This window comes from Ruditapes philippinarum, unplaced genomic scaffold (assembly GCF_026571515.1).
Source record: "Ruditapes philippinarum isolate M1 unplaced genomic scaffold, ASM2657151v2 ctg121_1_1_1_1, whole genome shotgun sequence".
NCBI lineage: Eukaryota > Metazoa > Mollusca > Bivalvia > Venerida > Veneridae > Ruditapes > Ruditapes philippinarum.
The window spans coordinates 292,591-319,420 of record NW_026861840.1 but is presented as its reverse complement, the minus strand read 5'-3'; the positions used below and the strand labels follow the sequence as shown (position 1 = coordinate 319,420).

General features: G+C 31.1%; 1 protein-coding gene across 4 annotated transcripts in view; it reads right to left on the bottom strand.

The window, feature by feature from the left end:
- Positions 1-26,830, bottom strand: part of LOC132717014 (sodium/hydrogen exchanger 10-like) — a 219,547-nt gene that overhangs the window by 10,340 nt on the left and 182,377 nt on the right. For 3 of the 4 annotated variants that reach the window (XM_060700366.1, XM_060700365.1, XM_060700368.1), the window contains exons 7-21: positions 21,857-22,000; positions 20,919-21,090; positions 17,891-17,972; positions 16,046-16,148; positions 15,662-15,740; positions 14,609-14,623; positions 5,690-5,830; positions 4,917-5,014; positions 4,221-4,281; positions 3,469-3,723; positions 2,742-2,936; positions 1,965-2,166; positions 1,167-1,315; positions 880-1,005; positions 243-341 (exon numbers count right to left, since the gene is read on the bottom strand). In XM_060700366.1, coding sequence (XP_060556349.1) covers positions 243-341; positions 880-1,005; positions 1,167-1,315; positions 1,965-2,166; positions 2,742-2,936; positions 3,469-3,723; positions 4,221-4,281; positions 4,917-5,014; positions 5,690-5,830; positions 14,609-14,623; positions 15,662-15,740; positions 16,046-16,148; positions 17,891-17,972; positions 20,919-21,090; positions 21,857-22,000 — 1,921 coding nt within the window. The remainder of the gene's footprint in view (positions 1-242; positions 342-879; positions 1,006-1,166; positions 1,316-1,964; positions 2,167-2,741; positions 2,937-3,468; positions 3,724-4,220; positions 4,282-4,916; positions 5,015-5,689; positions 5,831-14,608; positions 14,624-15,661; positions 15,741-16,045; positions 16,149-17,890; positions 17,973-20,918; positions 21,091-21,856; positions 22,001-26,830) is intronic. The other variant, XM_060700369.1, reaches the window with a different exon arrangement.

The window sequence follows — 26,830 nt, the reverse complement described above, 5'->3', positions numbered from 1 at the left end:
TGATAATTACAATGATGGTAGTGATGATGTTAATAACGCTTATAATAAACTATATGATTAAAACTTTAAGAATAACAATACTCTTGGTTAAGTAGAGTAAATGTTATAAAAAAAGGACATATCTAGGGGCCGTATTAGCAACAACAAACATGCGACAGGACTAAGTTTTACACGTTTCCTATAGTAAGGCAACGTACAATTTATAAGAATACACACGCATTTTAACAGTACACACTACTTACCCTGACCATTCCTGATATTATCACGTAGATACCTCCTGCTGGATCACCCTCCCTCATAATAATGTCATCAAAGTCAAAACTTAGTAACTTTGCTTTTTCCTGAAATGGTAAGATATAGAACATGATAAAAAGTTGACCAGGAACAGTCTGACCAGGATCCATGCTGTTCGCTGTTAGTTTCTCTACTTGTAATAGGACTTGTAAGCGAACATCATGGATCCTGATCAGACTGCGCGGATGCGCAAGCTGGTCTGGATCCATGCTGGTCGCAAACCCATTATGTTGGTTTTGTCATGACGCGGCTCATTATGTATAAGTAGTTAAAAGAAAGGCGTAAACTTAATTAATGATACACATTAAAGAATTATGTTATCCAAGAAGGTGACCTGCAAACAAATTATAAGTAACTAACTATTAATCAGATTGTAATTTCCTTAAAACACCTGTTAAAAAGACTCAAATTCTCAACTGGGTAAGAATGGAAACGACGAATGTCTGCCAATTTGTTACTACACACTACTCATTTTACCTAAGGAGGCAAGCGGTGCCCTTTATACGAAATACATGTATCCAGCAATTATATAAAGAGCTTGTCAACTAACAAAATTTGAGAAGTTTAATTTTAACATGAAAAAACCTTAATATACTCCATCAACTCCTTATCGTTACGTAACCATGACACATTCTTCAACATTTTGTCTGGAGGAGGTATTGGGAGACTTGGCGGTGCTGACTGCAATCTCTTCATACGCTCTTCTACTTTCTATAAATAGAAAAGATGAAAAGAACTGAAAATTATTTTAAAACTTTAACGTATATTGAATTACTAACAAATAGTTTAGAACCTTGATCTAATTAAGCTCATAGTACAAATGACATAAAAACACAAATAAGGCATCTTAACTTGTAACATTTAAAACTTACCTTTTCAAGTTTGTGTCCTTCTGCCTCCTCTAGGATACCATCTGTAAGAAGTTCGTGTATACCATCTCGTAGCTGATTTAGTACACTGCGGATTGCCTGCCGGGTTTTTATAGAGAGGGCGATATCAGGGTGCTGTTTTGACAACATGCCTGTGATAAAATGAGAAAGCATTATACAATTAGAGACGTTATATATTCAGTATTACTGTACTCTTCTTGTCCTTCACTATAGTTGATTCCATTACTTAATTGTGCTGAGGATTGAATAGTAATCAATGTTAAGGGCGTAAGAGATGTTGAACATTCATTTTTTCCTAATAAAACAGACTTAATCAAACCGAGTCTTTAAACGTTTTATTGCTCCCGAGTGATTCCCATTTTTTTCTCGATTATTATCTTGTTTCTCATTTAACTAATAAAATTTACTATTTTATGGTCGACTGCTTGGTTTGCGAATTAGTTAACCATATTGATTGCAAGCATGTGATTAAAAAGTAACTTATCAACTTGATTTTGACATCATAAATATAGTAACTTTTGATATCTCCAAAATATTCCACTTGATAAAACATAGCATGTCTACCTTGTCATTTTTTTTTCTTTTTAGTTAGTTATTTCACTTGTGCTTGCTCCGATTCATTCGCCTCTGATTGTACATAAATAATGAAACCAACAGACCTAGGGAGGCCTGTGAACTGTACCAACGCGACAAAACAACCATTGGCTTAATTGATGATTCGGTACACTAATGTGAAGGAAATCTTCGACATTGACACTTCTGAAGAAATATTTTACTTACCTAGACATCGAATCACGTCCAGTCTACTATTATCACTCATCTGTTTTAGAGATTTTGCAATGTCTTTGTGATCTGACATATGATCTACCAACTTCCGGACCTCCTCCTCGCCGGCAACGAATCCACGACCGACATCGAAACCATAACTCAAATGTTGACTCATACGGGTTTTGACAAACGTCAGTACATATGGCATCGTCGGCTTATTGAAAAATAAATTCATTCACATTTAAAACTGTCTATTGCTTTTGTATTCATGATAGTAATGTTTAGAAAATTTAAACGTCGCTTTTTCGGCATATTAAATACAATGTAACATGTATATCTTATAAGACAAAACATAACTTTTGATGGTTATTTTGTGAGTTTGTTATATGTTTAACGACTGACAAAACGTAGAATTAACTATAGAGTCATGTCCAGGTAGTTATTCTATTGCATTCAATCATTGCAACTGTTATTCAAACACACCAACTGTTACAACAATCGGGAAGTACTTAGAATCTTTTAATAAAAAACTATGGATTTAATTATAAATGTCAATTTGACATTTTGACTAACTTACGGATAGTCAGTGGTCCTACTCAGGTGCCCTTAAAAGGCTTTCTGCTTAAAAAATCAAAGGGGGCCCGAGACTTCCTTACAGAAAAACTCAAGGTCGTATGACCTTTAATAGGTTTTGGTTCCTAAAATTCATTTTAAATAGGCCTTTTTGGAGAGGCCTGAAACTTTTTCGTTTTTAAAATAAAATTTTGCAAGAATGTAAAAAACTTATACCTCTAGGAGCCTCAAAGCTCTGATAGTTCTCAGGATAATAAAGACAAGGGAGACCACATGTACTGATCCGTGTAACTCCCCATATATAGCTGGTAATATAAAGCTCTGAAATACGTCTGCCAAGCCTATCAGAATGATGGCAATACACAGAATATGCCAGGTGTTAGTAAGGTAAGCCTTTTTCTGAACCACAACCTGTAATATAAATTACATTGTTATTGTTTTGCACATTTTTCCAAAGACAATTCAGTAGCCACTACAGAAAAACACAATTAGCTTCGATATTTTAGTTTGATGCTTTCTTATACATGTACATTTTGATATTCTATTTTTTTGTATTGCCAAGAAAAAAGAAACGTTACTTCCCATCAAGGCGGGTGATAATCTTTATTCAATGATAGTGTAATAATATCATCTAACTTAAAGGTAAAAGATTCATGTATAAACTCGAATAAATTGAAAATGAAAAGTCAAAAAAGTAAAGTACTTTGCTGAGACAATTATGAAAAAGTACACTGACAAATATATGGGACATATTATAACTAAGATTATCAAATATTTAAGTAGAACTTTAACTGATCAGATTTGTACTGTTTTATACTTCAGCTAATTCAATTGAGACCGGGTGACAGTGAATAAGTTAACACTCTTTAAGAAACTCAACCATATTGCAATAATTATATCAACAACTTTGTTGGTGTTATTAAAAAAGAGAATTTTAACTTACTTTAAGCAGTAACTCGACAATGTACAAAATTACACAGACAAGGTTGATACTCCTGAAGACGTTTTTCTGATCGAAGAAGTGTTCGTGATACTCACTGGTGATTGCAAAAGCAGTGTTGATCATGTCAATAATGATTATAGTGTAAACAACGATATAGAAGGCCTTGTGTCGCTCCATACGGAATAGAGGCCACAGCTTAGAGTCTTTGTCAATATCTACTTCAGTTTTTGCTATTCCTCTCTTTACCATCCTTTTCTAAATTGACAAATATGGGTTTTTTTAAAGATTTTTTTTTCCCACATCATAAAACGATACATGTAAATGAATATCTAAAGTGAAAATTTCTTATATTGTATGGTAATTAATTAATGCTGTTCTGTTAGGTATTATAGTTATATGCGTGTATAATTTACACACAGGTAAAGCGCTGAGATTGGAATTCGTCACCTACATTTAAATAATTGTGCAAATTAGTAAACTCTGATATTCAAACGCTTAGAGAAAAAGAAAGAAAGAAATAAAAAGGTAAACATTTTGCAAGTAATAGAAGTAAATTGACTCATCCTGTTGTTTCAGTTATGTATCCTATCTTTTATGAAACTATCTTATTGGTTTCAGTTCTGTTCGTCTTTTTTTATCAGTATTTGGCTGCGTTGTGACAAAACATATCTCATTTAGTTTGTTGCGTTTTCAACAAAAATATAATATATTTATTTGGTTACGTTCTGACCAATCATGAAAAAGTGTGTTACCAATTTAGGATAAACGGATGGTATTTCCCAACTTTTCTTAACGTCTTCGATATCGATGAATCTGAAAATAAATACCAACAAGTCCAGTAACACTGCATTGCTTGTAATATGTTCGTGCAAGATTCGTCTTCCTTTATTCAAATGAGTGTTTTTATCGCTAAACGGTAGATATTTGAGTAAACATTTTCATAAGAGATTCGTATGATGACCTGATTGTATTGTTGTTTTTTTTTTTAATCTTTATTGAAACCTCATTTAAATTACCTAGTCTATATATAACTCGTTTTACTGTGCCATATACATCTTTATTCCTCGACTTATAACATGCTTTGTTTTAACATGTTAAAAGTGAACATTTATACTTATAAACAATATGTTTGGTAACCATTACTAATATCATATGAAAAGTATAAACGCAGTAGAGGATTCAACAAAAGAACTCTCCAATTTGATAAAATAAATGAGCCGCGTCACGACAAAACCAACATAATGGGTTTGCATCCGCGCAGTCTGATCAGGATCCATGCTGTTCACTTTCAGTTCTCCACTTGTAATAGAGTTGGTAAGCGAACAGCATGGATCCTGATCAGACTGCGCGGATGCGCAGGCTGGTCTGGATCCATGCTGGTCGCAAACGCATTATGTTGGTTTTGTCGTGACACGGCTCAAATGTTATCTGAATCAAGTGACACATACTTTCCTTTGTGGTCAGAAGCTATTTCTGTACACTCTTGAAGTTTTCTTGTTGCATCTCTTGACAACATTCCATGTTCGAACTGTCGCCAGTAACTCATCTATAATGGAAAATACATTACCATACTTGTTAAGAGAGTCACATCTTTTTTTCTTACTATTATTTGGTGATTTTCAAAGGTTTAAAAATCTTTTGTAGATAGTTGGAAATTATCAAAATATCAGTATATGAGCTTTAATTACATTATGTTATTATATCAGCATGTTATTTAGCATATTCTAATTTGGGTTTCAAGTATGTATGGTATCATATCAGAATGATAACATTAATTACACAGTCAATAGATATGTTGATATATATTTTTATTTCTAGATTACGTTACATTTACTGACAGGAAATAAAATACAGCGTTTAAATTGTCCCTATATTTATATAACAAAGGCTGTTTATGTGAATAGCAAGTGACATAAAATGTTTGTTGAACGTTATAAAGTTATTTTTTGCTTTAAAGTGTTGCCTTTTCTAAACTGTATGGTAAATAATTATTACTCTTTTGATGTCATTTCATAAAATACTATTAAATGAATTTTATTTCATTTGACAATATTCCACAAGCGTCAAAGCAATAATACTGATTTGTTTTTTCGTGCCAAAGTGATTCGGTTCTATGTAAAGGTTTGACGCCTTTATGGAGATCAGAGCCTTGTTAAAATATAAAATTCTAGTATAATACCAGAGTGAAATGTATGTAAAATAAAAACCTGTATTTAATTACCTTTTCAGCCTTCAACATTCGCAGAATTGCCTCATTAGTCATATCTCGGAGCTCTTTACGAGAATATTGAGGTGGTAGCTGCGCCTCACACTCCGAACAGCACGTGTTCTGTTTGATATCAAGAGAGTCCTCGACCTGTGCCTGAAAATATATGCTCATTTAATTATAGTAACATATAAATATTCTCAGTTAATTATATCTTTTTACTCATTTTATTAAAATAACAGATAAGCATTATCATAACATTATAATATACTTAATAATTATATAGGTATTTAACTCATTTAATTATTATAACTTACAAATATTCTCATTTGATTAAAATATGCTCATTTAAGTTTACTGATATTATACACATTTGATCATAAAAAAATATAGTTAACACTCATTTTAGTTTACTAAAAATAATCTAATTTAGTTAGTTACATATAAATACACATATATTCCATTACAAACACATATAGCTATTATCATTAAAAATACTTATTATTAAAATAATATATAGATGTTAATGTTTAACGGAAATAATGAAATAATCATGATTTTGTTACAGTAGAGTATTATTTTCCCCTTTGATATATCAGTTAACACGATACAAGTTAAGTATAAGGTATTTCCCTTTCTGCTTAAATTGTGTTTTCATTACCCTTCTCCTGCTGAACTTATGTAATTGATTTTCCCTGGTTTGAATCTGGTTTGAATCTAGACTTGTCCATTCAAAGTTAAGGGGATTTTAATATCAAAATACAAAAATTGACCTTCCAGCAGTAAAGAGCCTTAACTAACTCTGTACTTGTGGAAAAGCTTATAATTTTGTGTTCCGGCAGGGTAAAGTACGGATTATTAGACAATGAGCTAATTAATGTCTGGCTCTAATATGCAATAAAATTAACAAAACAAAAAAATGCAAAGTTTTTCATAAAAGTTTATTGTAAAGAAAAAATCATATGAAGTAGACGTGCAAGTACTTGTATATCGCATTCAAAGAAACAAATATTGATAATGGCTTGGCAGTTCTAAAAGTTGTTTGCCGTCTTTTGCTACAAACATTTAATATCAACATGTACTATTAGGAAAAGCTAACTTATTCTATATCTTACACACTAATTACTGCCCATTAGGTCACAAATCTTTCTTATTTTTTTTTAATTTCTAAAAAGCTTTTAATTTGAGAGGTACTAAAACAGTTCCGAAAAAATGTCTGATAACTCTTATAAACGAAACAACCATTCTTTGATTTGCATTTTTTAGCATTAGAACCCTTCTAAAAGAAGAAAAACTGTATTCATTTCTGAAGTTAAATGTGCCTTTAACAAAACGTTCTAAAGTGATAATGATGTTTGTTATGCCTGGCAACAAATTTGATAAAACTGAACCAATACGTGATTAAAGCAATTGATATTTTAAACTCATTGCCTAGCAACGTGAATAATATACAGTATAGAAATAGAGTAAGTGGTCCCAATGTAGCATGCCAAGTATACATTAAATAAAAAAAGCGGTCACCCAGCAACGTGACGTGCAAAGTTAAAAGAGTAAGTGGTTACTTCACAACGTAATAAAAAGTAATTGGAACTAACCATAATTTATTTATAAATAATAAACATAGTCTAAAAGTCAGGGAGCGTCCTGATATAAAGGTCAATTATCATCTACTGATACTGAATGCATCAAGGTCTGTGAAAAGTTATTTCATATTAGAGGCTTCTCCTAATACTGGAAGCCGGAAATATATTTCTTAATCATAAAATAAATTATCGTCCAATACAGCCTTGAATAGTTGTTAATGGACATCAAGAAAATTAGAGGAAAGTAAGGTCAATGAAGAAGAAAAAAAGAACCCCTAAAGAATATCAAAAACGGCACAAATGAAAATATTGCAGACTCTGTTTAATTATGTCTATCAATGGACTTGAAAGTGCAAACTGTGTCTAGCCTTTGTCATTTTGTTACATTTATCTAGGCTTCAAGTAATGATTGGCGTCACGTGACTAATATTTCACAGCGCCCAACTTGTTTTAATTTGCTTAATTTTTGATTGAGGGTATTAATCAACATGCAGAGGAATAAAACCTATCAATTGTATGTTTGTTTATTTTAAACAAACAAATTCATGTATAGTTAAGATGGTTCGACGATATGCATATTTAATTTAGGCTTTCACTTACATATGAAAGACATATAGAATTTTTATGGCGAATAGAATAAAAAGTCCAAAAAGTCTTACTTGTTTCTATGTAAATGATCGTTACAAGAACGAAATAAAGAAACAACAAACTTTACTTATCTTTTGAAGAATAATTTCGGATCATTCTTGGAATTTTCCTCTCGAGTTAAAGGTACGGATATTGTTCGTTTTGAGAACCTTCAATATAGATATACCAAATGATGTTTTATTTCGTGATATGGCCAATATTCAGTGAACAAGATAGAAATGTTAAAAGCTCGATCGTTTTGTAATCGGGTCATACCATTTGAATGACAATTCATACATAACCATGCGGGAACCAAAAGCAATTTGCCTTTGCCACCAATAAAGAGTAAAGCCAGCTTGCACATCCTTGCTTTTTGACCATGCCCTGTATTGAACTCTATTAGTAATATTGAAATATTTTCAACTTCGAATAAATTGCTTCGAATGTAAAACAAACAGATGAAATTAATAACAAAAGTTCATAAGGATAGGGTTAAGAGTGGATATGGCTGGTATTGATTGTAAGAAGAATGCTTGACAGCACTGTATCTTAAATCCATCATCTGTCTGTTAAATTCAGAGACACGCACGTGATAAAGATCGCCTGTCAAATAATTTCAAGTTATCAAATGACAAAATTCAAGGCTTAGACAAAGTGATTATTTAAATGCAATTACGTCCTAAAATATCGTATAAAATATGTATTTTTGAGAATGTCAAAGTTCTTCTTGGAATAATATCGTCATATGTTTTGTTTCACCACACGCATGTCAGTTCTAACAATTTGGAGAAGTATCTGCACGAGATTTGTCCGCAAACAAAATTGCTCACATAAAACACAAACTAGAAAACAAATGTGAAAACCCCGGAAGCATGTTTTCCAATTTGAATGATGTTATTTAATCGAGGAACACAAACTATTGTTAACATTGATGGTTGATTGCCAGTGTAGCATTGACTTAAACTGTAACTTGACAAAACTTTGAGGACAATGATCTTTAATTTTTAACATCACAGCTCTTTATCATGACCGAATCAGCATCAGGGTCTGAAATTTCGCTACCATTATTTGTTTGGTCTGACGACCCAAACAAATAAAAACGAATAAATTTCTTTGTTTACCTCTAAAATTATAGTTTTTTGTCACTGATTGCAAAACTCCTCAATGTAAAAAGCTTAGGTTTGGTTTGGTTTAGGTGGCATTATATGCGTAGTGATTAAAATAGCAGAAATGTCATTCCATGTGAATAGCTCAGTATATCGTTAGTATTTATTATTAATTATATTACTTTGAAAATATGTCATTTATTTTTTCATATAAATACGTGTCAAATTAAACGTTTTTTTAACAGTGCATATTACTTATCAAAAGAGTAAGTTGCAGAGGAATATGATGAAAACTAAGCATTTCTTTTTACTTCTTAAACATAAAAGCCGTTTTAGTTCTATGAATGCAGTATGTATCTAGTGCTTTATTTCAGAGTTCAGACAATATTGTTTCATAGTTAATATCCTAGCCGATATAAATGACATGATGATGTTCTTATAATTTGACATAAAATGTATTGTAGCTTTCAAAATAACAAGTTCGTTCTTGTAATAGTACTTTAATGTCTTTAGTTTCAACACGCAATTGTTGAATCGATCTTTGTATTACTTTAGAGAAATATTGTCTTGGGTTGCTCCTGTATTGTCTTAGAAATCAAAGTATGTTCGAAGAGAAATATAAAATAATGTCATTCCTTCACAATTGAATTTCATTAACCTCATGGCAAGCTGTATCTTTCCAACTGTACTGTACTGTCAAGCTCACTTTTCTATCGTAATATGGTAAAATGTAGGAAAACTGACGACACCAATACATTGACTATAACCCCACTCTTTAAAGTTACATAAGTTTAACCGAAAATGATCTAGCTTTTAATCAGCAATGCATTTCTTTAGACAGAATATTACCTAATTAAATCTTCTCTTTTTATGGAATAACATGCTTCATAACAATTTTTTAGTTTCAATGGCGAAATGTTATTTATCACGCTAAATACCTTAAATGAACTTGTCGATCTTTCAATTTGGAGAAAACCGTTTAACATTTCAAGTGAAAATTTCAAAAATTTCAAAATATGCAGTCATTTAATAGCAAACAGATGTGACCATAAACTGATATGCCTGGTTATCTTGATCTGCACTGGGTAAAACTAGTTGCGACAAGCAAGCATAAGTTTTCACCGTGCATTCAGGTATTTTTGTGCGTAAAAAGTTGTAAAAAAAATGAACATGGGTATTTAATTTCAGAATAAAACAAGAACTGTCACTGAAAAGTGACTTATGCCCCCGAAAAGAAGCTTTGACATAAAATTCGCAATATATGCCAAAATACCAGTAATATAAACTCAACACATTCCTAAAATTTCATTGTGTGGAGAAATAGTCTAAACAAATTTTACTTAAAGAATTAGTTACTATTTTTAGCTCTGGCCGTCATTTTATGCAGCGGAGTTGAACGGTCGATGATATGTACTAGGGAAGATACTGATCACTTCTGTGAAGTTTCATTGAAATCCCACATGCAGTTTGATCTGTAAAAGCTGGAAGCTCTGGCGGCCATTTTGTGCAGTCAAGCGGAACGTGTGGGCGATATGCACAACTAAGGATTGTACTGATCACTCCTGTGAAGTTTCATTGAAATCCCGCCAGCAGTTTGACCTGTGAAAGCCCGACAATATTTTTCTATTTATAGCTCTGGCTGATATTTTGAGCAGCGGAGCGAAACGTGCCGGCGATATGCCCCAACTAGGGATGATATTGATCACTCCTGTGAAGTTTCACTGAAATTCCCGAGCGGTTTTGGAGATGAAGCGTGGGCAAGATTTTTCTATTTATAGCTATTGTGGCCAATTTGTGCAGCGGAGCGGAACGTGCAGGCGATATGCACAACTAGGGATGGTACTGATCACTCCCGTTAAGTTTCACTGAATTCCCCCAGCGGTTTTGGAGATGAAGCGCGGACAAGATTACCGGACGGACGGACAGAAGGACGGATGGACAGTGCGATTATTATCTTAGAGGGCATAAAAGTTTATAGTTTCCTTATTCAGTCGAGTCTTTACCATATTGATGTACTATGCAGCATTAGCATACTAACACTTTTCAAAGTACATCTTAACTTAAATGATTAAAATACAGTCTCTTGTCAATATTAAACTATACAAATGCTGTCTAGACACGGCTTTTGCCAATTATTTCACCCTTAAGGCAATGTTAAAATTATTTTCCGTAGAGGGTATCAAAGTAATTAACAATTACGGGAAAATAACAACTAAATGACCTGGAAGTAAAATCAGACGCTTTAAAAGTGTTTTCTTTTTAATTCAATCGAATATTTCAGGATCAGAAACTTTTATAATTGATTCTTTATAACATAAATACGAAAACTAAACTATATTAGGAGGGTACTTTTCGGGCATTTTTTAGGTTTTCAATGCAAACAAGTTGGCAAAAAGAGTATCATTAAAATCATTTAATATTTCGCCTTCTTCGTTAATTTAATGAGCCACCAGGGAACTAAGACTGGAAAAGGGACAGTGAAAGTTAAAATTATCCCAATTTGTTGAATGTTATTCTGTACAAACAGGAACGGCTTTATTTCTACTATCGTCTGCTTAAGAACGAATCGCTGTCAATTCAATACTATCTTATTTTATAAATTGCCAATCACGTGATTTAACACAGATTCTTGAAATATTTAACGCTAAATTAAACACTATTTTCATTGATTTATCACAATTATCTGTATATCAAGGTTTAAATAACTTGATCAAGAAGTATATTCTTCATAGAAAATCACAATATGTTTTGTCAGTGACCTATTGAAAAGGGTCAGAAATAGAACAACAAAAAACTCAGTAGGCGTTGTTTCAATTAAGCTTATCTAACTGATTGATATATAATTCCCGTACTGACTTTGAAAAAGAACTACTTTTCAGTTGTATGTCATTTCATTTTAGCTATATTTCTCGACAGTTTAGCTATGTGTTATTTGATGTGATTAAATTTATCAGAAATATTCTGGATGAAGATTAATGTGATGGCAGAATATAGACACAGAAACCTGCCAAGGGTTAAAAGAAAAGGCATATGAAGCCAACCTGTGTATTCAAATAATTAGGTTGAATCCTGGAACCAACCAGTACTGTCGAAATTTAAGCAAAAGATAGTATCATTAAAATCACGGTTGTCACCCTAAGTTCTCGAATCCACGACCTATGTTTCTAAAAACAGACATACATTATATTTATTAAACCATAAGGTAGCGTGTCCAGTTAAACTGTACTTACGCTGTGTAAATTGTTGCATATATAAATGACGTTCAAGACGTTTATAATTCTAATTTGATAAGGAACAAATTTTAAGAAATAAACTAATCATAAAATGCAATGACAAAGCCAACTGACATTCTTTTATAATTGTTGCTGATATTCTCAGAAAAAGAAACACACCAAAAGCCGCAAATTAAAGCCATTTCTTTACATTATTTTAAAGTGTATAAAACTATATATTTGATGCAAAAGAAAAATTGTTTAGATTTTATAAAAGAATACATTTTTCGATATCATTGCTAAAAAAGTTAAAATACTGCTTAAAATAGCAGCATACGAACATTTATTTCTGTTTACAAACAATTTTCATTTGTGGTAAATAACAGAGGCTTTTTGTGTTACAACACTTTCGAGAACAGACCAAAAAATTATGGGAACAATAAAAATATAATGTTGATGAATTTATTTAAATATTTCATAAGACACAGCTTTGTACCCTTTAAATCTTTGAAAGATACTGCTTATTTAACTGATCAAATGTAGTGTCAATGTTTGGATATAAAACACTTTATCACCTCGCAAAACAAACATTTATCTTAGAAAAATTCAATATACACATCCGAGTATTTTTGTCATTCCATGTATCACAATTATTTACAAAAAACATTTGAAAGCAACCGAGTAAATCAATTTGTAGGATTCGCAAACTAAAGACTGAAAATTCTTCTCTGAAAATTGAAGCATTTTTTGTAAACGACATATTCAGGATGATAAGGAAAAAAACACTTCTTTAAATTACTGTTTCAATAAGGCTTTATCTAATTGATTGATGGACGATGTGACGTCTTGAGCAACATAAAAGACATTATTCAAACTAGTTTTTTTTGTATGTGAAGGTTAAAGGAATGGTATGCACGTAACAAATGCATTCTCTAAAGCTATAAAACTCGTTGAAAAATTGCACAGAAATGACTTTAGTTCATATTATCCAAGATAATTCGTTGTCAATTTATTCAAAGAGCCGAAAAATATATGTACTGCAGTATATAAAAAATATTGGGCACGTTTGCATGTAATCGAAATATCTGTGTCAGTAGAGATACATGCATTTGACTAGGAAACAACTCCAAAATACAGTGAGTCTAGTGTGCTTTCTTTTGTAAGATAAATGATTCCAAGAATTGTGTTTCAATTTTATAAAATGTTTATAAAACAATACAAATGAATAAAGATTCTTAAAACTGTACTAAATATACAAAATATATGTTTTATATAAATTCCTTATAGCTAATTTGCTGGTTTTATCTGCTTTTATTGACATACATATTTAATTCTGAAAACATGTTTTAGGCAGCAAACCCATATCTGTTAGTGGGTCAACTTGGTAGACAACTTTTATCTGTAAGGAACTATCTTAAACTATGTATTAGACTGAGAATTATGAAAATCAATTTTTTTTATATCATGCATTGAGATCTTATTGGATAGCAATATTAATAGCTGTTTTGTCTGCTAAAATTTTATCATTGATCAATTTTGGTTTAGCCATGTACGACTATCATTTTTTCCAGGATGTCAAAACGTGTGTACGATTTATACAAAATGCAACATTTCTTTAAAATTACTAAAATCTAACAACAGGAGAAACAGACCATGAATGGCAATAAAAATTTATAGGTTAGTAATATATATCTAATCTATATGTTACATGTATAGGGAAATGTACCACTTTTAATATTATAAATGCAAATTAACAGTAAGATTATTTGTTTGTGATTCCACAATAACTATTTTTAATAGGTATATAATACACTAAATGTTTATTGTGAACAATAAAATTGGCAGTTTAAGGGCAACATGTTTAGTCTGCCAGATATTAATTGCAGAGGGCTCGGCAAAAATCGTATTTTTTGCAGCGAACATAACTTTTCGAAGAACATGTGACAATCTGAGCATACTTGATACTTTTGCAGCTTAACGTCTTTTGATACTGAATAAACCTTTCAATTAATTATTGATAATGTCGGTTTTGAAACTATATTGCTTCTGAAAAGGAGGAGGAGAGTCCATAGAGAGCAATAATAACAAACCTAACATGTCCTCCTGTTAAACCAGAAGGGAACTAGAAACAGAAACTAGTGAAAATCACAGATTTAGCTTTATCGAGCCTGTCCAATGGAAAATATAACATCTCTCAAGCTCCCCTCCTAAACACCAGCTCTAGTGGGTAATCAATAATCAACAGTACTAGCATTAGAATCAATTATCCCGAAGGACAAGAACAACAGGGTGATGTAAAACATGACAATTTTTATGCTTAATTTCACAACATCAGCGGGGAAAGAGTTAAAAGCAGTGACAGATTAGATTATCTAATTCTATAAGCTGGTCCTACATTTAACTTACCATTTCTTCTTCAAACTGAAACCATTCAATATTATCTACAGAAACGTTACTAGTGAAAAGATATAATGGAAAACACTGATGGGAAAATTTGCAAAATGAGATATTTCAATTTCCATATTGGTAATGGCGTATGATAGATACTCTGACAATGGTGATGATAACTGCCTCAATTTAACGGAGAAGGGGAACATTAAACTTCTAGTATTACAAAGATAATTCAGTGTTTTTCAGTATAATTCTACAATTAGCACCTATTATAGTAGACGTTGTATCACATTACCCCTGTACAATTAAGGCTAATAAAAGCTTAATAATGATAATCTCACATGACACATTATATATCATAAAGGGAATACTTCATATACATATTTGTGTGAACCGGTGGCATTATTTACTGTAAGCTAGCAAGATAATGTTTTCTGACGAGATCAGAAAGAGTGATTCAAATATAACCACCGTAACTAATTGCTTTAAATGTCGTGATTAAGAATTTATATAAGCAATTTGAATAGCTAACAAAATTATCGTTTGTTATATACTATGACAACATTTGGATCACCTTAAAAGTGTCATTATATCATGATCGGATTTAGCTTTTTTACTTTTAGAATGTAATAACTTTGGGGGAGCAATGATAAACCTGATATATCAAAAGGTAATAGACGATTTTATTCCAAGTAAAAATCTCTGTATGAAATAGATTAGGGAAAGGTCGAAAACGACAAGAATTAAAATCGTGCCAAGATCGGCATGAATGCGCTTGTACAATTACAATGGTATTTAAGAAATACACACTAAATTGTGAAGATGTCAAAGCCATGCTAAAATTTGAATGACCAACTCAAGGCCATATTGCAGGAGACTATACTATCATGAATTAATAGAAAAAAACAAGACTGTTCATGCAATTTATATGCACACTTGATTTAACACAAAACAAACAAAAACACACGCACATGCTCCAAAAGCAAAAATTAAAATTTTGCTAATAACGAAATTTGTAGTGTCAATGCTGACATGCAATCAACATTATGTAATATTAACAATGCATACCTCTTCATCGCTTGTCTTGTAGGGATCCACTACTTCTGTCTGTTTCTCAACAGTTTCCCATTCAGCATCAGCTAAAAATCTTTTAAAAAATAAAAAATACCATCTTTTGCTTTTGCAATGAGTAAATTTTAGTTTTTTTTAAGTATTTCGTATGGAAGCCTGCTACGCTTTAGGTTATTTCACACTCAACTCGGCCTTCACCACGAGGTACGCTAAATCTATTATCATAGCATTATAAAGTACTGGTCGGCATTTAATTCAGAGTAAAAAATCGTATCAGACTGAATGCTTTTTTTATTATCAAGTTAACCATTGTGATTTTAATTTGCTGGTGAGATCAAACTGAGCGTACAAGTATTTAACATGATGAAGATATTAGTTTACCTGTCCGTTTTTAACATATTCAATGTTTTCTCCCGAAGATCCTGTAAGTGTCGAAGAGCATTAGCCATAGCCATACGTTTGGCCGGAGACAAATCACTCATACCTAGACGAGATTAAATAATTAGAAATTTATATTATGAGTATGTCAAAAAATTATCTTAAAAAAATATAGTTCAAAGAAACTACCTCCCATATTACCACTTGGAGAAGTACGGTATTAGCTGAGCTAAACGGTCTGACTTTCAATGAGAGAGGTTTTGTGCCAGACAGAACCTGATGAGAAACACTAGTAATGGTCCTATGCCAAGAGGTAAGTAAATGGAGAGGACTAGGTAATTAATTACCGATATTTTAAAGTACAAAATTCTTTTTCTTTGGTGGTATTGATATACTTCTAAGTATTGTTCGTTTCATTCATGCATATAATACTGTAATTCATTGTTCTTTCCCTTTTAAAGATATTTTTGCAATTATTATTGAAAACGATTTCTGCTGTATGTACGGTTTCAAGTATGTTTAGATTAGAATCACCATGAACGTGATTAATCACATGAAGAATTTGCACTTCCTAATAAGTATTTTGAAGCCATCGTATATTATTTTACAATCAACTGCTCATGTCATTTTCACTAATTTCAGTGAATCTGGCAATGTGATTTAAGGTTCATTAAAATATAAACAATACAATAAAACCTTATTTAAAACTCATCCCTAAAATCCAAATTGAAGAAATTCTATATAAACCAGTTAAGCTGATTTGATAAAAATCCCCAGACATGCAAACGAAACTTCATCATTTTTCACAGACAAGCAAGACATCTCATTTCCTATAGACAAGATAGATGCATTGGAAATATTGTAATTTGCAGATCGGAAATTACATTTATGCTCATACGACCGGGTTACATAAAGCAAGCAGTTGAATAGGTTACATTGAGATACTCAATAATTTGAGTAGAAACTATGAAAATTAAAACTATCACGAACGGTCTGTAGATCGTTGACTTGATAATCGGAAAGCTGTCAATTGATATGCAAAGCGCTGTTGATTAATTGACATCCAGCACTCTTGATATACATTAAGTGAGATTAACTCAGATAGTTCTGATTTTAAAATATCAAACTCATTTATATCAACGACCCGTAAAATTGAGATGAGAAAACATAAAATCAAAATAAACAGAATAGAATTGATCAAAGCATGAATCTAGTAACCGGATGCCCCATTGGTGAGCTTGTCATAAATTGCTTTCCAGCGGATAATACGAGCTTTCTGCAATAAAAGGCTTTCATCATTGAAAGAAAGAATTATAGACACGTTTCTCGATCCACGAATTTACAAACGTTAATTGCTTAAAATATCCGTAAAAAGCAAATTATCCAATGTTTGTCATACTTTGATATACATTTGATTTTGTAAATCTCTAAATGTTCCAAAGGTATCAAAGAGGTTTTGTTGTCCATACTTTTAGTAAACTATTACTAGCTTATTTATTATAAAACGTGTGCATAAACTTATTTTTCAATGCAAAATGAATATTTTAGTAATATCTCCAATTCATTTATTCAATAAATTCCTTAAACCCATTTTTATAGCGATTTAGAGCAACAAGAACAAGTCTTAAGTTACGAGTTATTCACAGTGTCTTTTTATCACCATGTGATGTAATAAAATATACTTGATAGATAGATAGATAAATAAATATATAAACAAACAAATACATAAATGTATAATTAAACAAAAGTCAATAAATTCACGTCATGTAAGTTATAAGAGATAATAAACTTTTTCGTAATAAAGTGAAATCTTTAGGATTAAAACAATTGATGCTTTGAGCTACTAACCTAAAACTTCTAGTAGTCCATATATAGTTGTAGCATTCACGAGTAATGTTAGAAAGACAACACCAGAAACATGGATCAAAACCTGAAAAATATCAACAGATAAACTGCAGAACATACACGAAAAAAAAAACACACTGATTGATTTATTTAATTATCATTAATTTCATCACAATATTATTAGCTTATTTTATCATAAAACGTATGTATTATCTTATATTTCGATTTAAAATAAATGTTATTTGCAATATCTACAATGCATTTATTCAATAAATTCTTTAAACCAATTATTGTATATCTACTAAGAGCAACAAGTACAATTTCTTATAAAATCAAAAAAATATTTTCAATTCTAAGCCAAGTACTACAAACATATTCATATATGATCAGATATTTTGTTACTTTAAACAGTAAGTCAAAACTTTTGAAGCAAATCTCTGTGTCAGAACTGTATGAACCGAAACTGTTTAAATATTGTTCAAGTGTGGAACATTTTAAGCTTTTAAATTGCACTTAATACATTTAATCTGTGTTTGAATTATTGATATAAAAGATAATACTTTTTAGAATTAATTCTACACATGACACAGATATGCTGTGTACATTTGTTCCTCATATCTCCATGTGTTATCTTGTCCTTTGACCTACATACTTGCTCGTGATGATGAGCATACGTAAAATAGAAGTAATACTAAATAGGAGATGTGCTCGCTAACAATGGTACTTTAAAATGTTCATTATAGTATTGTCACTTCATGAGTCAGAACTATCGAATACCTTTCGTATATTTAATAACTGAAATCATATGATAACATAAACCCGTGTAAGTGGCATGCCCATTGTACTTTGTTTTCTGTATTCGTCATATATCAGATGCTTTAATTTTCATCTACGATAAGAAACATGTTAAATGTAGGTTTCTTGCTTATTATTTGTACTTTCTGGAAGAGCATTTTTTTTTTTTGGTTGGGTTTGATGTTTTTTTATGTTTAAATAAAACTTGTAAACGTTTTTGGTCAAAGTAATCAGACAAATGGGAAACTTCTAAGTATTTCAGTATTTTCCTGTCTCAAAAAAGCAGACGACAGTTATCCACATGATGTGATTAATGGCTAATGTCCATCCTTACATAACAAAAAAAATAGATCCGAGTTAATCTACTAGAAAGGAATAGTCTGTCTTAAAAATGAACTAATGGCTAAATGAATGGTTTGTAAGTGTCTTTTGATAGCAGCATTAAAACTGAAGGAATCCCTTCCTTCTTCTAATTCTTGATGGGACCAGTGAAACAATCCATTTAGCATAATAGCTGTTACATAATGTTAAAAAAGAAACATTTAAGATTACCGAGAAGACAAATTTACTCTATTGCAGACAATGTAGTAATACCATAATGTATTAATTGGGAACTGGGAAATAACCATCAAAGCCTCATAAAGTAAACATAATGCACAAAGGTTTAAAATATTTCTGACGGTTACCGTGTTTTCTTAGTTAAGCATTATTCGCTTAACTGGTTGGCAAAAGTTGGCTGATTTTAGTTATTTTCTACTTATAATTTTTATTCAATTTTTGTCTGTCTTTTAGTTCTCTTCATTTTCAGCTGAAGAATCAGATCTTGTTTTAAACATTTTTGTCATCAAATGAGTATTATCTATTCTGGCTTTCTTTCTTCTCCATACGACAGAGATTAGATAAATTAAGTAGGATACGGTAAAAAAAATGTGCACTTATTGCACTAATGGAGGAAAAAAGCCCCAGAATATTGCAGAATTGTATAACGAAAGTCTTTGGTCCGTGTCTTGTTCTGGCTGCATAATTTGTCTCATCCTGTGGAATTTTACGCCCAAATAATACAACTTTCACTGTTACCATAATATGTGTCAATGTAAAAGGTTGTTCACAAAAGAGGGGGGAATGTGTAAGTGACCGTGCACTTCGTCTGGTAGACATTATGAACGCTGATCTGAATTCAAGTTAAAGCCAACACTTTACATTTGTGTCAAACATGACAGGTAAATGAATACAGCTTGTTTACTGAAAACTTAAATTCGATGATTGTTTTGAAAACAATAAGTAACAACAGTGAGCTCACGTCAGTAAATATTCAACAATTGTATAAATGGACCTTTTTAAGCTCTTCAACACTCTATTATACGAAAATCGGTAATTGAATGATTTTACACGAATGAAGAATGGAAATTGTATTAGGTTTAAGAAGATAACATACTTTAAAACTTGTCCTGCATTTTATTACTGGATTAGTGTGAAAGCCTTCAATCTTGGGAATTAGAATTTGAATTAAAACGGCAATTAAATGAAGCGAATCAGACATAAAGTGATTCTTTAATGCAAGGATCCGAAACTCTAGAGAATTTTTATTCTTGAAAAGAAATAACAGGGAAATGGGTAAAAATCACTGAAATTGGATGTTACAAAATATTTTAATGAATATTGATTTTTAAAGTGCAATATGGCTCTGTTCCGGAATGTGTCAGTAATTAAGTTTCGCTCATTTTATTTCCTGTCATTATCACGGACAGGTTTGTAACTGCTAATTGTAAAATATAATGGCGTTAAATTTACAAACATTTGAATTTATTTGTGTTTCCAAACAGGGCATGAATTGAACATTTTTACATTTCGAATGAACGTAGATTTTCTACAATTAATTCAGTTGAAAGAAATACATTTTGGCTCAAATGTTAATAAAACTCTAAAGTACTTTTTGTATCTTTATCATTTGCTTATATTTTTGTCGTATTTAAAAAAACATAATTGCAATACTTTTAAGGTCCAGGCTCCGGTTTAGTAAGACATTCACCATAAGATATAAGATGCCTTAATAAGATTTTCAGTCAGGAAACAGACTTTCCATATACCTTTTATTAATATCCCGACTGAGGCCAAACTTTTTTCTTTCTTTTTTCAAAAAGTTTTTTTCTCTTAATTTTTCAATTGATATTTTGCTGTCAAAACTTAAACATCCAGATTGACTTATAAAATACGGTAGAATGAACAAAAAACTTACCCTGTTTCCTACAGTCTCTTGGTCTATCCGGTCATGATGAGCAACTTGTAATGCAAGGGCCAATCCTACAGCTCCTCTTAACCCTCCCCACGTCATAACAGTACCCTCTCTCCATGTTAAACCATACCCTGTGTGCTTCAATATTGGGCTAAACAAGGCTATAACAAAACCTCTGAAAAAATATATTGCATGCATAAAATATCCAATGTCTTCTAGATCATTGAAGATATGAGAATGGTAATTCACATTAAAAGGGAGACAGCATAATATATATTTTTGTTTAATAAATATATATAATTGATATATATTTTGAGTGTGTTGCTTTAGAATAATGCAAAATTTGAGTTTAAAGGCGTAAGAATATAATGATTAATTACAAAATTACAAAGTATTTCAACAATTTACCGTGCATCATTATACTACAACGCAAAAAAAAAGAATAACAGCTTTTACCATTCTAACTTGTTAAAAAGATAATTTGTAAAATACAAAATGTATGTTAAATCAATTCTCTGCAACATAGCAGAGAAGTAAAGCTTTTGGCGTCATTAGGCTTATTAACTTCAAATCTGATGTCATTGGGCGTGTTAGCATTTCCTTTTCATATCGTGCATATATCTGTTTGATGGAGTAATATAAATGTGAAGCGTGTCATAATTTATTATTGCTGCAAATGTGTGAATGAATTTCTATATCTACTATAAAATTCGTCATATAATAAATACTTTGATAGGTTACATGGATTTGTTGAAAGGGATGTTTGCTAGATGACCTTCGCCTGGCGACCCGGGGTCAAATATGCTTACCAACTGAGTCAATTCGTCTGTCAGAAATCTTTATGACTAAATATATTAACATAAAGTTAAGAACTGAATCTAAATATTTTACAGATAAATAGTTCATAGCGATTGACTTTACCGGAATGAGAGTTCACGAACCTGATGACAAAGCAACCAAAGTACAAAGAGAACATATAAAACCAGTCGATTCCGTGGATTTCGAAGATGGCTTTCTCAGAGATGACGATACCGACTATGATGAAGATCAAAGTGTTTGCAAGGTAAGCAAGAGTCTCCCAAAACCTGAAAAATATAAAACATATTATTAAACATTATCGGTTAAAGCTAAATTCATATATTTTGAGCTTCTATATGGTTCCAATGGTTCCAGTCCTTCAGAAAAGCCACCTTTATATGTTTGTATCTTCTATGTTTTTTGGCATGAATATTGTAGTAGCTAAAACAATACTTAACCCTAACATGCTAAATATCTAAACCGGCAAACTGTCGCTCCACTTCCAATTTGTGGTGTATTTGAAAAACGAGCGAAAGGCATTTCAAACTTCAAAGATAGAGCAGGAGACCGCTTTAAACGGCTAATTGTAAGTATTGTTTACGTTTCTGTCCTCTAATTCATTTATGTTGACTTTTTTTTCTCCAAACATCGATCAAAATAGCTTCGTGTAGGAATGCTGCAAGCTTCAAATAACCTATTAGCTGTTAAGAAATAAAAATAAATTAAACCGGTGAGAAGTGTTTCTCCTGAAGAAATGAACGACGATATATATTGTACTTTAAAACCATGAAAATCTCGCAAATGCCGTTCAAATTTTTTTTTGTTTTTTTCTTTTAACCACAATTTTTGAGTTGATCTTAAATTTGCCAGGCGTGTCATAAACCTATTAATCCTTTCATCATTTTTAATGAAAATTTTGAAATATGTATTCGCTTAATACCCGTGTGGTTTGATCATGATCTGCACTGATCGCATTGTACAAACTTTTGCTGTTAAAGGCTAAATGGTTCAATTCTTAAAGACGAAATCATAATTGAATTGCTTGACACAATTTGTTTTTGTATTTGTCAACCTCAGAAAGTCATATAATAGGATAAAATCTACCTCATTTTAAATAAATATATACAAATGCGAGGATTTTTCCTTTTCAAGATTTATAGTAATGTGTTTTAAGGCTGTTTGAACAAAAAACTTTGAAAGAATGTGTACAACGTACTATCTAAGCTGACGTTTATTAAGTTCCGCGGTTATAAAATTTAAGTAATTTTTCAAAATGACATAAGCCATTTTATGTTTGTTGCCTCTACTAGCAGCTTAATCTTGTAATATTTTTTATTTTATTTTTAGTACATGCATAAGTTAATCTTTGTTATTTTGGCAAGACTTTGTCGTCTTTGTTAGAAGGAGAGAAAAAAAGCTTCGTGGCATTTTGGTGTAATAATCCTTAGCACTTCTATTAACATTCATTTCCTCCAAATGAGATATGTTTGGCAATAAAAACTGCATAAACAAATACGTTACAAGTATTCAATGCCAAATTACTTAACCGAATTATTACTCCTCTGACAATCACCTAAAAAGCCAATTTTATTGTCTCGATTAATACCTCCGGTCTCAGAGTTTATACCTTCAATTTAATAGTTTATGCCACGAACGGTAAGACCCTGACAACAAGTAAATGATATTATTTATAATTTTTATGCTATAAGCTGTTTTTTTTTTTTGTTTTTTTTTACTTTTGCCGTGTTGGGCTTTCTTTAAGGATTCAGATTTTCTCTATTTTAAGATGTATTTTAGAAAACGTGTTTTTATCTTTTATAAGGTTGATCGGATTGCAATAAGCCGGAAAAAATCAAATATTACATTTAGTAATAAAGCATATCACGACCAAGATTTTGATAATTTAAAGGTGATTTATAATTAATGTTTAGATTTTAAACAACCAAACAATAGAAAAATCAACTCGAGAAAAGTACTCAGGCCAAACATCATTAGCAATTCCTATAGATGAAAGTAACTGTTTTTATCAGGTCAATTGTTTCAGCAGTCATCCTATTACATCACAGAAAAGTGCATTGCCCTTCCAATTTATTTCGCAATATTAAACCACAAACAATCATGCCAAAGAAATGGAGCGCATCAGTGCTCAATCTTATCATGCTTTCTACTCAACGTTATTACAGAAGCTTTGGAGACGTTGTTGGTTTTGCAATCCAAACGAAGCTTTTTAAAAGAGAATATTTCCGGAAAATTGACATTTCTTCATAAATGTTTGCAACAATCAAGTAGGTCAAGTCTTGATCTGATAATACCTTCAAAAAGTAATAAAATGACAGATCGAAAAAACAGTATCTTATTAAATAAAGAATGTTATTTAAAGATATGTCGGATTAGGGGACTAGGAAGTGTGAAAATACAAATACTAAATAATTATTTGATTTATATAACCTACAAGCATTGACTGTAATTTGAATTTTCACTGTACTCTTTAGAGTTTTAGAGCCTTGCACTTCAGTCACCTAACTATTTTTTCTAAGAATAAATGATATTATGAATCTATGAATAAACTCCTCCACATTTATTAATGTTGACTATTTGACAAGGCCAATTCTCCGACAGCTATCGAACCTTTCACAAGAATGATCTCTATATGGTTGTATATTTACGTTATGGTGCGTTTATCTAGTGAAACAAGATTAGCTGACCCCATTTATATGCCAGAAAGAAAATAAAGATGGCATGATAGCGTGACAAAATGGTGACATAGAGTCTAAGAAGAAGCTATTCGGAATAGCGTATTTGATTTCTTAGCTCAAATATATTGTGAAATATGATATAGGATGAAATTCTGAACATAATATTTGTTGTTGTATGAATACCATAAAGTTCGTGAAATCTTAGAGAACATACCGTTTCAGATATCATTTGAATGAAAAAAAACTTTTGGTATAGAGCTGTTACAAATGGAATCTCATTATACACTGAATCCGTCGAAAGCTCAAAAAGTATTATGTCTTCTAAGGGACTAAAAACTAACTTTTTGAAATAGAAATGTGTTGAAGAAAACACAGCTACGTGTAGAAACAATATTGATATTGTATCATCTTAGCTTTAATAAGGAATGCATTGATGAGCTAACAAAACGAGGTAATCATTCTTAAATTTCTTATGATCAGTCAAAACGATGCTTAGTCCTTCTAATTGAAAATTTGGAAAACACTGTTCCAGAAAAAAGTTAACGAAAATATAACAACTTTGAATGTTGAATAAAATGTTAAAGATTCTGTAACACAATTTTTTATGGTTTTGTATCATAAATATGATGCTCAAATTAAGGTTTATCAATTTTGTAAGTTCCAAAAAAACATAATTTATAAAGATATTACCGAATGTAACTTTTCATGTAAATAAAGGGAGGTAATAAAAAATTATTTTTTATAAATTCTAAGTCAAATTTTCAATAAGAAATGAATGCATATATTTCAATGATTACATATAATATGTACAAATATTTGCAGTACATATTTTACATATTCTTCGATGCTTAAAATTGTTTTATAAGCATAATTATATACATACACTGTATATATAATTTCACTTAAGTGTGATATGCAACCTCAATTACAACATACAGGATCTTTCAAATATGTTAAATAAGAAACACAGTGTGATTTTACAAACAAATGCATTATACATTGTATCAGAATCCAAGCTGCAAATGATGTCCCAAATGTGACCTTTCTATATTTTAAATTTCCCTGAGTTTCCCTGAAAGAATCACATGTATTATGTCCATTAAATGTATTAGCCATAAAATGCAATCCAATAACATGAGACGGTAAGCAATGTAACGGCTCTCTACTTTATATTTAGAATTTACTTATGATATAACTATTATACTCTATATCTGAAGCTGTCCATTCTAAATTTCATAAATACCCTATTTTGTGTTTCTGTTTTTGTTTTTTTTTATGTTGATGTTGTTTTATTCTGGTTATCTGGCTTTCTTCAGGATATCTATGTATTGTTTTAATCTTTTTGGTATTTTATGCTTTTTATCTCGTTAGCATTTTATTTAATTCACATCACTTTTACATCAAAATGAAACGATATATATCATCATGAACCCCCAAAAAAGAGTAATACTAATACTAGAACAAATCAATGCAATTGAGCAAGCGATTATTATTTTCGGAACACTTCATGCTGCCTTACATCAATAGTGCCTTTCAATCATACCCATGTAAACATCTCACTGAATAAATCACACTGATCTAACATAGTGTACTCTGAAAGAATATAAATAGGTTAATAATATAAATGTACAGACCCAATCAAACCGAGTCTGCAATTTTCATGCAATTTTTTTGTTTTAATGCTCCCCAGTGATCACATTTTTACCAGATATTTATTATATGTATATAAAAGATTGATAGATATCTCGTTAGTATTGTCAAACTTTTTATTGCATTATTGTAACTTGAGCAAGTTTTTCATAAAAAAAAATGTAAACGGACAATATTCATAATTTTATTGATCAATTCTTGCATGCTTCAGCTATAGTTTTGATATAAGGTTCTCATGAATTGTTCATTTAACAAATTGAGACAGCAACGTTTGACGTGTTTGCGTGCATTTCACACCTTCAATACTTCAGTATCCGCATATCTCCTCTTCGCATTTAAATATTCAAGTTTTACGACAACATGAATAAATAATAATAAAAAAGAGCCTAGGGTATGTTGGCAATGTTTTGTTGTTCATTTTGTTTGTTTATTTGTTATATAATTGAAAGTATTTACTATGCAAATAGGATCAACAGTTCGACACTCCAAATCAATTTGGAGAAAATTAAATTAAATGTTGTCAGAGTTGTCATATGTGTTTCAAATATCTCCATCGGTACATGCCCTTATATATATGTTATTTATCAAAGCATGAGAAAATTTGATGAATTAGATAACAATACTCTCTACGTTCTGCCGAAGATACGTCAAACTTGAAATTTAATAAATTTGTACTTGCAAGACGGGGTTTGGTGTAAACTTTAATCCTCAATGAATTATTCATGTGCTAAGATCTCAGAAACCAAAATGACATTTTTATCGGAAATCATG